The 16,146-nt window shown below is 37.3% G+C and overlaps 15 protein-coding genes across 15 annotated transcripts; 10 read left to right on the top strand and 5 right to left on the bottom strand.

Moving 5' to 3' along the window:
- Positions 1-33: 33 nt before the first annotated feature.
- Positions 34-1,020, top strand: VICG_01225 (glycoprotease/Kae1 family metallohydrolase; the record flags this gene model as incomplete). Its single annotated transcript, XM_007604609.1, has 1 exon — positions 34-1,020. The coding sequence occupies one exon, from the start codon at positions 34-36 to the stop codon at positions 1,018-1,020; it is 987 nt and encodes a 328-aa protein (XP_007604671.1).
- Positions 1,021-1,316: 296 nt separating this feature from the next.
- On the bottom strand, positions 1,317-2,756 carry VICG_01226 (PLK protein kinase; the record flags this gene model as incomplete). The annotated part of the gene is made up of 1 exon (XM_007604610.1): positions 1,317-2,756. One exon carries the CDS (start codon positions 2,754-2,756, stop codon positions 1,317-1,319), a length of 1,440 nt encoding a protein of 479 aa, XP_007604672.1.
- Positions 2,757-3,017: 261 nt separating this feature from the next.
- VICG_01227 (uncharacterized protein) lies at positions 3,018-3,491 on the top strand (the record flags this gene model as incomplete). The annotated part of the gene is made up of 1 exon (XM_007604611.1): positions 3,018-3,491. One exon carries the CDS (start codon positions 3,018-3,020, stop codon positions 3,489-3,491), a length of 474 nt encoding a protein of 157 aa, XP_007604673.1.
- Positions 3,492-3,600: 109 nt separating this feature from the next.
- VICG_01228 (uncharacterized protein) lies at positions 3,601-5,091 on the bottom strand (the record flags this gene model as incomplete). The annotated part of the gene is made up of 1 exon (XM_007604612.1): positions 3,601-5,091. One exon carries the CDS (start codon positions 5,089-5,091, stop codon positions 3,601-3,603), a length of 1,491 nt encoding a protein of 496 aa, XP_007604674.1.
- Positions 5,092-5,550: 459 nt separating this feature from the next.
- On the bottom strand, positions 5,551-6,159 carry VICG_01229 (uncharacterized protein; the record flags this gene model as incomplete). The annotated part of the gene is made up of 1 exon (XM_007604613.1): positions 5,551-6,159. The coding sequence occupies one exon, from the start codon at positions 6,157-6,159 to the stop codon at positions 5,551-5,553; it is 609 nt and encodes a 202-aa protein (XP_007604675.1).
- Positions 6,160-6,420: 261 nt separating this feature from the next.
- On the top strand, positions 6,421-7,317 carry VICG_01230 (uncharacterized protein; the record flags this gene model as incomplete). The annotated part of the gene is made up of 1 exon (XM_007604614.1): positions 6,421-7,317. One exon carries the CDS (start codon positions 6,421-6,423, stop codon positions 7,315-7,317), a length of 897 nt encoding a protein of 298 aa, XP_007604676.1.
- Positions 7,318-7,534: 217 nt separating this feature from the next.
- VICG_01231 (uncharacterized protein) lies at positions 7,535-7,951 on the top strand (the record flags this gene model as incomplete). Its single annotated transcript, XM_007604615.1, has 1 exon — positions 7,535-7,951. The coding sequence occupies one exon, from the start codon at positions 7,535-7,537 to the stop codon at positions 7,949-7,951; it is 417 nt and encodes a 138-aa protein (XP_007604677.1).
- Positions 7,952-8,193: 242 nt separating this feature from the next.
- Positions 8,194-9,543, top strand: VICG_01232 (uncharacterized protein; the record flags this gene model as incomplete). The annotated part of the gene is made up of 1 exon (XM_007604616.1): positions 8,194-9,543. One exon carries the CDS (start codon positions 8,194-8,196, stop codon positions 9,541-9,543), a length of 1,350 nt encoding a protein of 449 aa, XP_007604678.1.
- A 155-nt stretch (positions 9,544-9,698) lies between these two features.
- Positions 9,699-10,136, bottom strand: VICG_01233 (uncharacterized protein; the record flags this gene model as incomplete). Its single annotated transcript, XM_007604617.1, has 1 exon — positions 9,699-10,136. The coding sequence occupies one exon, from the start codon at positions 10,134-10,136 to the stop codon at positions 9,699-9,701; it is 438 nt and encodes a 145-aa protein (XP_007604679.1).
- A 284-nt stretch (positions 10,137-10,420) lies between these two features.
- Positions 10,421-11,047, top strand: VICG_01234 (uncharacterized protein; the record flags this gene model as incomplete). The annotated part of the gene is made up of 1 exon (XM_007604618.1): positions 10,421-11,047. The coding sequence occupies one exon, from the start codon at positions 10,421-10,423 to the stop codon at positions 11,045-11,047; it is 627 nt and encodes a 208-aa protein (XP_007604680.1).
- Positions 11,048-11,394: 347 nt separating this feature from the next.
- On the top strand, positions 11,395-11,718 carry VICG_01235 (uncharacterized protein; the record flags this gene model as incomplete). The annotated part of the gene is made up of 1 exon (XM_007604619.1): positions 11,395-11,718. One exon carries the CDS (start codon positions 11,395-11,397, stop codon positions 11,716-11,718), a length of 324 nt encoding a protein of 107 aa, XP_007604681.1.
- Positions 11,719-11,892: 174 nt separating this feature from the next.
- VICG_01236 (small GTP-binding protein domain protein) lies at positions 11,893-13,161 on the top strand (the record flags this gene model as incomplete). The annotated part of the gene is made up of 1 exon (XM_007604620.1): positions 11,893-13,161. The coding sequence occupies one exon, from the start codon at positions 11,893-11,895 to the stop codon at positions 13,159-13,161; it is 1,269 nt and encodes a 422-aa protein (XP_007604682.1).
- A 175-nt stretch (positions 13,162-13,336) lies between these two features.
- On the bottom strand, positions 13,337-14,131 carry VICG_01237 (uncharacterized protein; the record flags this gene model as incomplete). Its single annotated transcript, XM_007604621.1, has 1 exon — positions 13,337-14,131. One exon carries the CDS (start codon positions 14,129-14,131, stop codon positions 13,337-13,339), a length of 795 nt encoding a protein of 264 aa, XP_007604683.1.
- A 262-nt stretch (positions 14,132-14,393) lies between these two features.
- On the top strand, positions 14,394-14,861 carry VICG_01238 (uncharacterized protein; the record flags this gene model as incomplete). Its single annotated transcript, XM_007604622.1, has 1 exon — positions 14,394-14,861. One exon carries the CDS (start codon positions 14,394-14,396, stop codon positions 14,859-14,861), a length of 468 nt encoding a protein of 155 aa, XP_007604684.1.
- Positions 14,862-15,274: 413 nt separating this feature from the next.
- Positions 15,275-15,964, top strand: VICG_01239 (uncharacterized protein; the record flags this gene model as incomplete). The annotated part of the gene is made up of 1 exon (XM_007604623.1): positions 15,275-15,964. One exon carries the CDS (start codon positions 15,275-15,277, stop codon positions 15,962-15,964), a length of 690 nt encoding a protein of 229 aa, XP_007604685.1.
- Positions 15,965-16,146: the final 182 nt, after the last annotated feature.

Here is a 16,146-nt window from a genome sequence, read left to right on the forward strand (position 1 = left end):
TTTATCAAAATCCCAATTCTCCTGGCTGCTCTCATGATTGTGCTGGGAATTGAAGGAAGTGCAAATAAGCTGGGAGTAGGGATTGTTAGAGACAAGGAAATTCTTGCAAATCTGAGAAAAACGTACGTGCCACCAGCAGGAGAAGGTTTCATTCCTGCCAAGGCTGCAGAACACCACAGAGAACAGATCCTACAGCTAGTTGAAGACTCACTTAGAGCTGCCTGCATTTCACTAGAGCAAGTAGATGCATTCGCATACACACGTGGGCCTGGAATACAGCAGTCACTTGTGGTAGTAGCCACGGCTATTAGGACATTGGCCTTAATGCACAACAAACCGATCATACCCGTGAATCATTGTATTGCACACATTGAAATGGGAAGACTGGTCACCAATGCGGACAATCCCGTTATACTATACGTAAGTGGAGGCAATACACAAATAATAGCATACTCAGAGAAGAGATATAAGATATTTGGAGAGACGCTTGACGTAGCCGTGGGTAATTGTCTAGATAAACTAGCAAGAGTATTAAACCTTGATAACTATCCTTCTCCAGGGTTGTCAATAGAAAAAAAGGCAAGAGAGGGCAGAAGCTACATAGAACTGCCTTATACGATAAAGGGGATGGATATGTGCTTCAGTGGAATATTATCACAGTTAAAGAAGCTTGTTGGGAGGCATAGTGTCGAAGATTTGTGCTATTCAGCACAGGAGACAATGTTCAGCATCTTAATTGAGGGAACGGAAAGATGTATGTCATTTGTTGGATCAAAGGAAGTACTGATAGTTGGAGGTGTTGGATGTAATGAGAGATTACAAGAAATGATGAACATAATGGTACAAGCAAGAGGAGGAGTGCTTCATGCGACAGATGAGAGATTCTGTATTGACAATGGTGCCATGATTGCGTATACTGGACTGTTAATGTATCAGAGTGGACAGCAAGTTGAGATTGAGGATTGCGATGTAACACAGAGATTTAGGACGGATTCAGTGGAGGTTACATGGCGTAATTAAGTAATAAACAGTATTTACGTCTTGATAAAAGCAATTTATGTTGGAATGCTGCCAACAATTGAAGGAAATATAAAGTAAATTGACACTGAGAAGACAGGGTTTGTTGAGATCCATTGCAGAAAATTACTATTTAAAATTTCAGCATGGAAAAGTACTCAGTTGATCTAATAAGGGTTAATAAAAACAAATACATCCGACTTCTACATGCAATTTATTGTCTGGAAGGTCTTTTATCCTCTACGATCTTTCCTTTTATTATTTATTTAAATATTCTTCAGTGAATATTAAACTGCATATTAATTGCGTTGCAAAGAACACGATGCTTTCAACACTTCTAAACATGCCATCTGCAAAGGCTTTGTAAACTCAACCGGGCCATCATCATTAAAACAATGTATCCTTGTTCCATCATGTCCTATTGAGACCTTTGTGCCATCATTAAAATCAAATACAAATACAAAATTAGTCATAATGAAAAGCAATCCATCTTTGATTTTCTTTACTTTTGCTACGAAGACTGCCGAGTTCCTATTAGCTGCCGAGCTCAACACCGTTCTACACGAAATGGAGGCAAAATGAGTAATAAAATAAAGAATGTGACCGTGATACTGCTCCAATGATTTAGGCATACTTTCAATGAGATGCTCTTCTGTGACAAACACTTTCCTTCCATTTTCATTCATTGTTTTAACCAAAACTAAAGTATTGGTTTTTAAATACACATTAATAAGGTTTTGGTAGTATATCCCACACACACCCGACTTTAAGACATACCCCACACCTTTAAAGGAGTTGATGGGCATGGAGAATATGACATGCTCGTCGCAAAATGCCCCAGTCGCGTATGCTCGACTCTCTAAATTCTTGTAAATTCGATAGGTTAAGTTTTCTCTTTGTGTCAAAAATTTGTGATGCAAAATCTGCTCAAGATCAGGTCTTTCCCGTGGATTGCTAATCAAAATCCTAGTAATTAAGTCAATTGCCTCGCTGCTCAATAGACTGTCCTCAGGGAATATGTACTTGTTAAGCTCTATAAGTCGGTATATCTCTTCTATATCTTTCTGTTGGAAGGGTGGTACTCCTACGAGCAAGGTGTAGATAATGACACCCAGTGACCAGATATCAGCCTCAAATGAATGGCCACCTGCCTTACCGAATAGTACCTCTGGTGCTATGTAATTTGGAGTGCCACAGACAGTCTTTCTTTTTTCCCCATTCCTAATAATAGCGCTCAATCCAAAGTCCCCTATTTTCAGGTTTAGATTTCCGTCTAAGAAAAGATTGGCCAGTTTTAAATCCCTATGCACCACACTTTTCTGATGATGTAGATACATTAGCCCCTTTACCAACTGCGATACAAACTTAGAAACATATTTCTCTTTTAATTTTCCATTTCTTTTCAATAGTTCATCCAAAGCACCACGCTCGCACAGCTCCAGAACCATAAAGACGTACTCCGAATTCCTAAAACTTGTATACATTTTGACAACATTTGGATGGTCCAAGGACGAATGAATGCTTATTTCACTCTGAAGTTTTTGTAGGACCTTCTCGCTCTTCAAGTCTGTCAATTTGATGATTTTCATGGCAAAGTTCTCACCTGTTTCTATTGTGGCCAGGAAACATTGCGCATATGCGCCCCTACCTATGAGTTTTCTAAGCGTGTAGGTGGTAGCTTGGATAGGGTCTGTTATTTGGGTATTGATTGGAAAATAGAGCTCTCCCTTTGTTCCCATTGGGGTTCAAAATTTTTACAAATGGGCGTATTAAATAGTTTTAGACCACAAAATCATGAAACATATTAATTGCTTACGGGCATAGGCTGTTTATATATAAAATGAAGATGCACACGTGCCAGGAAATTTTAACTTAGATGGTTAAATGGTAGAAGCATTTAGTATGATGGATGTTGGTTGGGTTATATGCACTGTTAGTCAATGTGGCTCTATGACTCCATAGTGTATAAATATCTTTTATACAACAAAAGTTTTACACCCATGGCCCTACAAAAAGACCATTTCCTTACCCAGCTCTTCTTTCTCAGACCTACAGAAGAGCATCTCAAGTCTTTAGCTCTGTATTTAAAAGCCTTTGAGGATGATTTTGGGACTATCAAAGAAGGAATAGAGTACACTCATCATGTTTCAAGTATCCATCATAGAATAACTCTGTATTATCTCATAAATGAGCTATTAAACATGAGAATCTCACAAAAGCTAAAAGCTGAGCTTAAAAATTTCACAAAAGAAAAGTTTCACAAGGACATTCAGCTTTCATTGGGATATGAGACTCTCAATAAAAGGATTCTGGAGCTTGAGAGTGTGTGGAGACACAAACGAACAATAGGCTTTGGAGACAAATACAATTTAGAAGAAGTAATATCTAAGATTAAGGAATCATTCTACGACAGGGCTAAGTTTATAGAAGTGCTGAAAGAACTATTAGAACAATGCAAACATCCAGAAAACTAGTCGCATTTTATGCTACTGCACATCAATTAAATCCTACATTTCCAAAGCATGGTCTTAATGTAAACACTATGTAAATTAGCAAACAACCTCTTTCGAATTAATTTATTGCTTACTCAGTGCCTTGGTATTCTTCGAAATGGACATGAAGCCTTTCTGCATCGCCCTCCCCATATACTCCTGGGTAGCATCCAAGAAGCCTTGCAATTATGTTCCTGTTTTCGTCCTCACTCTTAAGAACAAATCCTTTATTTCCAAGCTTGCTGGCAATAAGCAACGAGAAATAATTGAAGATAAGCTCTACTCTTCTCTTCGTTAATTTCTCCTTATAGACATCCCTCTTAACAACAAGATCCCTGACATTAGTTGATTTCTTGATCTCTTCTTCAATATCCTCTACTATTCCATTAATCTTGGTCTTCAGTTCATTGTACTTACTATCTCCATTCTGGGGATTACTAGATGGTTCAAAGTAAGACACAGCAAACAAATAATAATAGTAGAGCCTGTTGAGAATATGAACATCGAAGGCATGCGGCTTCAATAACGCAAGCCTATTCAAAAACAAGTTGAACTGGGTTCTTAGCTCCTCAGGGGTGGGCATATTTCCCTCCTTGATGAATAAGGACTCAAGTTCCAACTGCTTGATGATCTCTTCAACAATACTGTAGAATTCAACACTACATTGAACCTTATCGTCCACGAAACTAACGATAGGCTCTTTACTTTCATCTTCCAAGTAAGCCACAAGCTTCATGAAGGATTCGTAAACATCCACATATTTCTTGTATCCTGCAAACTGCTTCTCCGATAGAATAATTGGCTTCTCCAACTTCTTACCGTTAATATGGGAAATACATGGCTTACCATTCTCAACTCCTGTAGTAACAACCTCTTGGTTATTTTTGAAGAATTTTCTCACCTGCTCCTTGGTGATGGCAACATAGTTCTTAGGAGCTTGTAGTACCATCTTACCCTGAGCATTTCTTTCCTCCTTAGCCCTCAGGTCTGAGATGTAGCGAAGATACACGTATCTAAATGACAAGAAATTGATTTCTGCATCCAAAGCATTTTTGTTGTATGGCTCTCCATTATTATTAATAGCAAATATTTTAAATGTTTTCCTTGGCTTAATAACAAAAGTATCAGTGAAGCTTCCAACAAAGTACAAAGGAGTAGTATTCTCCTCAGTAACTAGCGTTTGCGGCTTGATTTCCTCCTTGAGCTGCTCCAGTCTTGTCTTGGCCCACTCGAATGTATTTTTGTTCCACCATGAATTCTCGTAATTTTTTATAATATATTCTAACTCTTTCAACTCTCCACTATACAGTTTAGGATTGTAGATTGGTTGAACTGCCGAAGAGAAGAAGCTGAAAAGCTCAGTCTTATCTTCTGTGTTTGGGTCAATGTACGCATACATAGCTCTCGATGCATCCGGATCACAATAGTCCTTTCTCCAGCGAAAATATGCCGGACCCGCGTATTCCGGAGTATACAAGATGTATCCAAAAATCAGAGCAACAATAACTTTGAATGTATAGATTCCAACTGCACCGTAGAACCCATATTCAAGCGTCCTGCCGACTTTCGACAAAGTGCTCATGCCCCTCCTTTTCTAAAATTTTTTAAACCAAAAGGAGAAAATTTTTAAAGAAAAGAAAAATAAAAGAAAAATTAAAAAACAACCAAATATTAATAGAGCTCAGATGTGCTTAAATAGCTACATATTGGCTGTATTTGATTTATCGGTTGGTTGGCTTTGTGAACTTTAGTCTCCGAAGCTTAGTCTAAACAACTGGCGGGATTTAGGCATATCAAGTACGCTTCAAAACATCATGCATGTTAGTTCTGGCTTTATTTTGAGCGAACTTATCTTATATACTGAAACTTTGTCGATTGGATTCTCACTAAATTTAATCAATACTCACATCTATTACATATCGTCTTGCTTTTAATGCAAGACAGCTATAGCCTAAACCAGTTGATTGCAGAAATATAAATACATTTACATGCCATATGAGTAGCAATAATAGCAATACAAATATTCCATTCAGCAATACCTTCAGACATTTCTCACCACTACAGCAGTGCTAATATCGTTTTCAAAGCTAAATACAACTATGCAGTTTTGATAGCAGCACAGGACTAAGTCCGTGCCAAGCTCTTCTACTATTTTCAGGTCTTTTCCAGAAACACATATCTCAAAACAGTCAACCCCATCAACCCTCTGTGCATCAAGAACATTTCTTGTCTTGACATATCCACTTGTCTGGAGTAGCAACTTGTTTTTTGAAAAGATTATAAAGGTATTGTCTATTGATATGCACTTGAATATGGGAACTTTTGCAGTTAATATCGGATTTTCAAATTCAAATGTGTAATTTAAGCTTATAAGTTCAATCTTCTTACAAATTTTAGCCATCTTATCACCAACAGTACTTTCAAAGCTGTACTTTAGAACGCCATCTTCAATTACAAACTCCGTGGTGCTTCTCATTAGATCAGAAAGATCCTTGCTCTCAATCCCAAACTCGGTGTCACAAAGATTTGGTAGGCAAACTGAAATTGAGGACGAGGAAATGCTCGAGTGTGTTACGTGGGCCTTTTGAGAATATTTTTGGATAAATAGCACTTTTTGAAGCAAATATGGTGAATTCTGAATATTTCCCATGGGTGAAGAACGAGTTGAAGTTGAAGATGCATGTAAGGGAACTTATGCACCTTATTCAAGTGACATTTCCTATGCAGTTGATAATAGCAAGGTCGTTGATTTGGATTACGTTATGCACCAAAATATCCATGAACTACCTACTGTTGGTTATGTCTGGTTAAATATTGAGGATGCTCATGCCATCGATATTTATGATTTTGGACTGTAGAATAGCATACTGAAAAGGCTTTGTTCAGCTTTTTACAGCCCAAAAATTTTCGCATGTACAGAGTAGAAGCCGAGGCAACAGTAAAGGACTTCGAAATCTCAAATGCGAGTTTGGACGAGTTCATAAACAATCTTCAGCTCAAAATCATATCAAAAACCGCTAGCTCAATAGAATTTGATATTCTTAACTGCCATCCCTCGATTGCTAATACTCTAAGAAGAATCCTCATCTCAAAAGTCCCCACAATGGCAATACATTACGTGTCTGTGTATGAAAACAATACAGTCTTTCCTGATGAGTACATAGCCCACAGACTTGGACTTATTCCACTTGAAGCCAATCCTGAATATTTCAGTTATTTCAAGGACGAAGAAACTTTTGAGAATGTTCTTAATTTTAGGATAGATAAAACAGCCGACAAAGAGCCTGTAAACCTGATGTCGGATGATATTGAGTTTGTACCTGCTGAAGGACAAGATCATTTTAGCTTCCGCTTTAAGCCAAATGTATTAGTCTGTAAAATGGTACCTGGGAATCAGGTTGAGATGACTTTCAAGGCAATAAAAGGAAGAGGAGAGCAGCATGCCAAGTGGAGTCCAGTTTCTCTATGCTCCTACCGAATAATGCCAAAGATAATTTTAGAGAAGGACTTTTACGGAGAGGATGCAAAAGAGCTTCAGGCATGCTTTAGTCCAGGTGTCATTGAGATCATCAACAACAAGGCAGTTGTTGCAAATCCAAGATTAGAAAGTATGAGCAGAGAGGCCCTGAGGCACGAAAAATTCAAAGATTCAGTAAAAATACTGCGAGAGAGTGGATGGTTTTGTTTTAATGTTGAGACAATAACGCTTGATCCTATCCAGGTGCTAAAGATGGGACTTGAGGAATTAATAAGAAGCTGCAAGGAGCTAAAGGAGGAGGTACGATTGGAGGGGGAGAGCTATGGATGACAGTAATATGCATTTCCAAGTAAATTAGTATTTTTAATACGCATTCTCGCTATTTATTATTATTTCTATAATTTCTTACTTCTTTGATGGATTTCTTTAGAACAGGCTCACTAGATTATTTGCATGTCTTACTGCATTTACTAGCTTTCTTGTTTGATCTTTTAGCAAAGATGGGTATTCAATCCTTATTCTTTTATTTTAGTCTACTTGCTTACCCATGAGTAACCCTTTGAATTGCTGCTGTCCAAATCAAAAGTACACAATTTACATCACAGGATCCATGGAGGATAAGAGAATATTTTGTGAGAAAGTATTCAACATTAAACTAAGAGACATCTCCTTTTCTGAGAACTTGGTGCATTTCAATGGAACTAGCCTTATCCTACTTGTTATTGCAAACGAAGGGGATCTAAGAGATGTTCATCAAATGCATATGAAAATGGCGAATGCAGTGATATTGCTTAGAGACCGGGATGAGAACGTGGAGACTGACAAGAAGACTTTGTTTGTCAGAATGAATGGAAAGTCGCAGCTAGAAAGTGAGAATAATTTGATTGTACGATCAGTCATTAAGGGATCATATGAAGATGCAAGAGATGGTGTAAAAGAGCTAACCAAGTTAATAAAGCATTAGTTTGTTATTTTAAGGATGGATATTGTAGAAACTTAATGAGAGATTTAATTTATAGTATATTTCACTAGCCAATGTATTAATATATTTAATACTTTATATACATACAATGCATTGGTGGGATGTGGAGGGTACTGTTATACATGCAGGTGGCAACTCATTTTCCGTTATCTATTTTCCAACTGAAAGCACACCAGGTATTTTGAGCTTTCAAAATTTATCTTTTCTCCCACCCTCAAGTGAATATGGGCATTTCACAACCCGTAATTAATTTCATCCAAGGCCTAAAAGATCTAAAATCACTCTATCGGGACCCATTGTTTTCTGTTTGCATTCTTAGAGTGCTGGATAAGGACACATCAGCCCTTCTCTTTGATCTCCTCAGATTGAATTTAGATTTAAATACGATTAAAGCACTTCCAAACGTCAAGGAAAGCCTTGGCACATTGCTTTCTCTGGGACTAATCAGGAAAATAGACAGCAAAATATCCTTGGATTCGGAGTATCGTTCGTCTTTACTCGAGTCCTTTTGTCTGAACCACTTTGACAGAAAGTTTAAACCTATTAGTATTAATGACTTGAAAAGTATAAATCTGAAATTAGAGTGCTTAGATAGTGGAAATGCTAATAGTAAATTAGAAAAGATTGCCGAGGAGAAGATTCACTCAATTTTGGAGTATATAGCCTCCGATTCAAGCATTAATCTCGCTGGAGTCCAAGACATTTTATTTTACTGCGAGTTAAAAGACACTTTACAACAAATAACCAACAAGGGATTTGAGTTTCTTTTGCTTGCACGAAAAGACCAGCTGTGGTTTTTGATTGTCAACGCAATTAAGTACCACAGCAGGGATTCATTGGAGGAGTCGGAAATGTTTATAAGCCTAGCTGAAATTTTGATGAAAAGGAGGTGTGGACCATATATCTGCAGTAGTTTTTCAAGCTGGCATTCATTTCTGGATTCGATCGGGGTACTTTTCGTGATTAGTCAAGACAATAATCTAGTGTTTTACGTTAATAATTCCGTACTGTACGACAAAGTGCCACTGGCAGACTCAGCCATGACACACCATGGCACAGCTGGCATAGACGATATCTATGATATTGATTATACCAAACCAAATATACCGATCAACAAGGCTTCAAACAAGTTCATAGTTCTGGAAACAAACTTCAAGATATATGCATACACAAGTACTGCATATGACAAAAGCGTGCTTTCACTCTTTAGTAAGACGGTCTATGTCTTTCCGAACTTGATTAAGGCATGTTTCGATGAAGAGTCACTACTTTCGGCCTTTAATAAGGGTATAACTGCCAAGCAAATTATCAAATATTTACAGGAACACAGTGAGGAGGTGCCAAAAAACATTGTTAATCAGATTAGCATTTGGGAGCATAGACAGCACAGGATCAGAGCCAGGAATGGGTATTTGTACCACGATTTCATACATTTGAGCGATTTCCATCGCGTGCTAAGGTATGTTGAATCAAAGGGAGGATTAATTTACAGGGACGAAGTGAAAAGAATGATTGTGGGAGAAGAGAGAATACATGAATCTGTTAAAAATTTTATTAAAGAAATGCAAAAATAGTGTAAAAAATAAATCACCAGCCAATAGCTGATTTGTATGAACTGTGCCGTATTCTTACAGTTAAATATGCAATCTATGCACGCTTTTGAGATTTTATAATTAATATAATAGTATTTTAACAGAATATTGGCAAGCTATTTGAATACAGTTTCTATTTAGTGAACGGCCTCCTTAATTTCAAATGCAATCATGCACCCAACACCAGCAACAACAATGGCCTCTCTTTCAGGCAGCTTGTTTTCGACCACAAACAGATTCTTGTCGTTTCCTAAGTCAAGATCCACATCAGAAACGAGAAAGTCAGCCAGAATCGTGTTGGAGTCGTATTTTATAAGAAACTTCCCATTTTCTGTTGTAACTGTGCACTTATTATTAGACTCTGCTATCTCAACTCCCATATTTTTTGCCTGTTCATAGCACTTCTGGTTATACTCGTCTCTAGTTGCATCTAATCCCGGCACAAAAGTACATTTGTAGTCCAAGGCAAAACTATGACGAATGACCAAGTGCCTTATATTGGCAGTGAAGAGATAAATTGCACAGGTATATGTTGCAGGAGAGTCTCCCAGGATCACAATTCTTTTTTCAGCCATGCAAAATTTGGCTGGAAAAATTTTTAAGAAATAAAAGAGATACTTGGACACATCAAAGGACATTTATTAAACTAGCCAGACACGTTTATTGAAAATAGAAAACCTATAACCACGATCTATTTGTCCTGTGCAAATAGAGTCAAGATGGGTAATATCAGAAATAAAAAAGCTGCAATATTTGATAGACTATGTGGAGGTGGCTGTGCTCGTCTAGATAAGCCATCCAACAGACAAGGTTGTTTATTTTTATTAAATATCCGCACATTTCAAACCCTAAGTGGGAAATGAGCACTCCAAATAAAATCCTTAAGTTTCTCAAAGGTGCATTTACAAGAAAGAACGACGAGGATGTTCCAGAAACACTTACAAATCCAATAGACAGCTCTCCCAAATGGTCAGACGGCAAGGAGGCCATCTGTATCAAGAAGAGCGAGTACGATTCACTTCAGATGGAGATATTCAACCAGACCGAAATAATAAAAAAGCTAAAAAGAATGAATGAGGAAAGTCAATCAGTGATAAACGATTACGAAAACACATTTGAGGCATTATCCCTTGCTAGTAATCTGAGTAGAGATTGTAGCAAAGGCACTACGACAAAAAATGCCATTGTTGAGCTGGAAAAACTAAGAAGTAATGAACAAAGATTAAAATCACACATCCAAGCATTGAAAAGAGACTTGCTCCTCTGTGAGGAGAAGGCGGAGAATGAAATAATCCATAAAGAGCAGATAGTGGACAGCTTGAAGAATGAAATTGAAGAACTAAATTTCCAAATAAAGCGCAAGAATTCCAAAATTCAGGAACTGAATTATGCTATTTCAGAAATGAAAGTAGAGCTTGAAAAGAAGAATGAATATTTGATAGAGCTGAGTGTTATTTGCCGAGAATTATTAAGAGAGTATCATTAGGAGAAGAATTGATATTGGGAGTTAAAAGTACACTAGACATGGCCATGTAATTAGCTGAATGCCCTTTGTTAGGTTTATTTCCAACGGAAATGTCGAGAAGCATAATGGCAGTCCTTTTATAAGGCCCCAATTTCAAAAAACTGGCTAGCTCTGAGATGTTTGACTGGATTTATGCCTCTTCAATATCCACTCCTAGGTTGATTATTCTTGGGACACGTTGGCCTATTTTAAATAGACAGCACAATATCTTCACCGGCTACTGCAGTGCGAACAGTCAACCTGTCATTTACTTGTTATATGCAAAATGTTTTTATTAAGTGTATATATTTTTAATATATGTTTGCTGCATGAAAGAGAGGGGACAGGAATGGGTGGATGAAACTGTCCATTGCAAAATTCTCACCGACTCGCAGATCGAAACTTTGGAAAGGTTTATGATCCGCCACAATCTAAAGCTCAGCAAAAAGGACGTGTCTAAGGCAGCCAAAAATCTCAAAATTCCAATCAAAAGCGCCCTGGTGTATTTCCAGAGTGTCCAAAAAGAACTGGTGAACAGTGGATTTGGAACGAATAAAGAACTGTTAAGTAAAATCAGGAAAATATACAAGAAGATTAAAAGAATACACAGAGAATACAACAAAGATAAGCCATACATAAACACTATGCAATAAAGAACTCCTTGCTTCAGCTATGATTGATAAACTTAGCACTTGGAGTGTTTGTTGCAAAATAGCACCTGGCTATTAAATATTAAATTGGTAAAATTTAATCTTAAATTACACCCTCCTTGAGTTTTATGCACTGTAAAAATCTTTTAAAAATTTTCATATTTTTCTGAGCCTTGTATGTGTGAAGAGGAATGTAAAATAGTTGAAAAACAAGCCACCATAAACATCGGAACAATAGGGCATGTGGCTCATGGAAAAACAACCATCGTACAGTGCATCAGTGGGATAAGCACAATAAAATACAAGGCAGAATTAGAACGTAACATTACAATAAAATTGGGATATGCAAATGCAAAGATATATGAGTGTGAGTGTCCAAGACCCCAAAAATACTCAAGCGTGGCAGGCAAATGCGGAACCTGTTCGACCCAAAGAAAATTAGTACGACATGTCAGCTTTGTTGACTGTCCAGGACACGATGTCTTGATGGCAACAATGCTCACCGGAACAGCGATCATGGATGCAGCGCTTCTTCTTGTTGCTGCTAATGAGCCATGCCCTCAATCGCAGACTACAGAGCATCTCTTTGCCGTTGAGGTAATGAATCTTAAGAAAATAGTTGTTATCCAGAATAAGATAGATTTAGTTACGAAGGAGCAAGCCATCGAACAGTATGGCCAAATAAAAGAATTTCTTAAGACATCACAGGTGGAGGGGCCAATCGTGCCTGTTTCTGGGCAACTGAATATTAATATCGATGCCGTTCTTGATTATATTGTCAATTATATTGAGGTACCTAAAAGAGATAGAAATGAGAAGGCAAAGATGATTATCATACGGTCATTTGATGTTAACAAGCCAGGTACAAAGATAGAAGATTTGAATGGTGGCGTCATTGGCGGATCACTGGTTTCAGGAATGCTGGGAATAGGAGATGAGATAGAAATTCGACCAGGACACTACTACAAAGACGGTGACGAGTTTGTGTGTAAGCCTTTTGTAACGAATATTACTAGTCTTAAAGCAGAGAAAACAGCACTAGACAAGGCCTATCCAGGAGGGCTGATTGGGGTTGGCACAAATCTCGACCCAAGCTTCTGCAAGTCGGATAGGATTGTTGGCATGGTGATGGGTCTGAAGGGCACACTTCCGCCTGTCTACAGTGTGATAACAGTTAGATGCACACTATTCCAGAAGACGGTGTCAGGCTCGAAGGAAAACCTGAAGGTAGACGAGTCTATTTTGCTGAACATTGGCAGCACAACGACTGGGTGTAAATTAATAGAGCTTCAAGATGAATCTGTTGCAGTTTTTGATCTTTTAAAGCCGTGCTGCTGTGAGCATGGCGAAAAGATTGCAATTTCTAGGAAAATCAAAAATAACTGGAGATTGATAGGATATGGAACAATCTGTGAAGGAAAAGAAGTTAGACCAAGATATGATTAAAAGTCAGTGCGGTTTTTCCTATTAATAAAATTTTATTGGCAAATGGGCCAGTCTATCCGTTCATATTTCTATTGTGCTGGCCATCAAATTGTAGTAAATATGGACCATGCAATATAAAAGATGGCAAACAACTTTCTCCTTCAAGGAATACTTCGGGTTTGCATTCTATAAAAGCTTAATGCTTGTTTGCCTTAATCTTTACGAAATCTTCCAGCCTGTCATATTCTAATATTCCCTTTGCACAGAAATTGTAAATAATCCTCAGAAGGCTTACTCTGTCAATTTCCAGCTCTTTTCCTATCGTCTCAACCTTGCATTCGTTCTCTTTTACAATTTTGAAAAGAACCCGTGCCCATTCCTCGTTTCGACCTTTCAGCTTGTCTAAAACCCTTTGCTTGGCGTATGCACCAAATGTATTCTCCTTTATGAAAGCAAGATTCTTCATGGCACCTGGTTCTAAATCATATATTCCTCGAATAGTATTCTTGTTTAGTTCGTACTCCGCATTCAACTCTCCATGTGACCTAAGTCTTGTTAATATCTGGGAGAGCTCTTCGGCAGTCTTGTTTCCGTACTTCTGTGACACACTAATCTTCATATTTGCCAACTCAATCTCTCTGGCATCACATTCAGCCTCTAAATTCTTGTAGTCTTTGATAATTTTCAGCTTTTCAACAATATCCTCCTGTTCGTTGGTAGGCAAATTCAAATATTCATTTTTGAGAATAAAAATTACTTTTGTCATTTTGTCTTCAAAGTCTTCAGTGGCTTGTATGTTTGGAAGGCTGTAGTAGGAAAGAATTGTGTTCAGCTGATTGTAAGACTCAGGAATGTCAAAGGCAGGCGGAAGAGGGGAATTGGTTATTTGCGGAAGACCATGCTCAACAAGATGATTTGAGTTGTTCTCCTTGCTATTTATGAACTCTGCTGGTGTTTTTTTATTGCATTGTACCTCTTTATTGTCTTCCATTGGGGTTAAAATAGAAGTGACTCAAAACCATTAGGCGGAAAGCAATATTAGAAATAAGACACCTATGCACAGTATTCCAGTAATGTTTTGCTAGCCTGAATACAATTATGCAATTTAGTACTGCAAATAAGCTTGAAAACAGTCACGTAGATTCTAGAGGCGGCCTTGATGTATCCTTCCATTTGGCTCATTTTACTGCAGATTTACTTCCCTGTCAATACTTTCTTACTGATCTTGCATCGATCTATTGTGCATCCCCAAAATGGTGAGGATGCCGAGAACAAACAACGATAGCTCAGACTTTGACGACTCTGATGATGAGTTTATGAAGACGTACACAAAGAATCTTATGAAAAGACTCTCAAACTTTCAGGAATACACAGACGAGGAAGAGCTGATTGATCTTACGACAGAAAGGAAGATAATTGTGCATTTTTACTCACCTGCCTTCAAAAAGTGCCAGAAAATGAACGAAGCATTGAAACAGGTTTCTGTGAAATTCCCAAGCCTGAATTTTGGATGCATTAACGTTGAAAAATGCCCCAAAATGTGTGCTTCGTTGAAAATAAAGGTTCTGCCGTTTTTGGCATTCTTCAAGGATGGATTTTTTGTAGATGAGATTGTTGGGTTTGAAAAATTTGGAAACTGCAATATTTTGAAGATAGAAATGTTAGAAGAGTACATTAAGGAGAGTGAAATGTGCAGGAACACAGGAATAAATAGTAATTGATGACATATTGATATTTACTTAAGCATAATGAGTACGAACATCACATCCCATAAGTTGAGACTAAGTCATGGCAATGATTGTCTATTGTATAATTGAGAGTAATATTGGCATGCATGTTAACTTGCCTCCATGGCTCTCATTTCTATCAAAATGTCAAATGCATTAGTAGATTTGACATTTTGATAAAGCATAAAATTTTAAAGATGCCAAGTTCGTTGATGAGCTGTAGTTTAATAGACAGTCAACTTTAAAAGAGAATGTATCACAACACATAAAGACATATATCCGATCTACTTACAACCTCTTAGATAGTCTTTATCAACACTAAGTGTAGGAATTTTTTTATTTGTTTTTTTTAATTTTTATGATATTTTTTAGATTTTAAAATTTTGTGGATTCGTTCCCCTCAAAATATGAATACTTGGGGAGAATACTTTACGGAAAAGTTAGATGATTTATATAATATGGCTACTGATTCTAGTGGTGCAGTTATACCAGAAAATGTACTGACAGAGTTACAAGATGAGCCCTTTGGTCCGTTAATGGTAAAAATGTACAAGTTTTTCAATTGCAGCGCAGGACTGAATCTGTATCTTGGTGTTTTATGCATTGTGGTTCTACTGGCCTATTTACTGATCAATCATGAGAATTATTATAAGTACAACCCCCTTCTTACTATAGGATACTGTCTTTTGTTCTTCAAAATTGTATTCTATGCATACACATGTGGTGTAATGTCAAGTCTCATTGGAGATGTTTCACCTGCTGGTAGTCTACCAATATACTACAACATTTTATACCTGTATGGTGCTGGGGTTTTGTTTGTTGAATTTCTGATGCTGGGACTTTTACAAGACCTGCTTCTTTTGGATAGAAAGACAAGATTTACATTTTTGTTCAAGGACCCCTTTGTGATTCTTCGTACTCTAATTATTGTGGGACTTTATTATACTTTCTTGTCGATTCCAGCAAAAATTGACCTAAAAGGAATGATTATTGTTGTAATATCACTTGCAATGCAACTATTCTTACTCTATATCTTACCAATCATCCTTCACTTTTCCGTATCCATAGTTGTTAAATTTATAAAGAAAGTTACATAATGCGCTACATAGTTGCAGTTGTCAGCCTTCTTTTTACATCTAAGCCTGAATTAGGACAAGAACAGAGCATACACAGTAGTTTTGTCTCAGAAGCAAATGATACAATAATCATTGACGAAGGTGTGAAAAGACGTTTAAATCATACGTTCAATAAGTAAATTTTCAGTTTAATTAACTTACTT

This window comes from Vittaforma corneae (genome assembly GCF_000231115.1).
Source record: "Vittaforma corneae ATCC 50505 unplaced genomic scaffold supercont1.10, whole genome shotgun sequence".
Lineage (NCBI taxonomy): Eukaryota > Fungi > Microsporidia > Nosematidae > Vittaforma > Vittaforma corneae.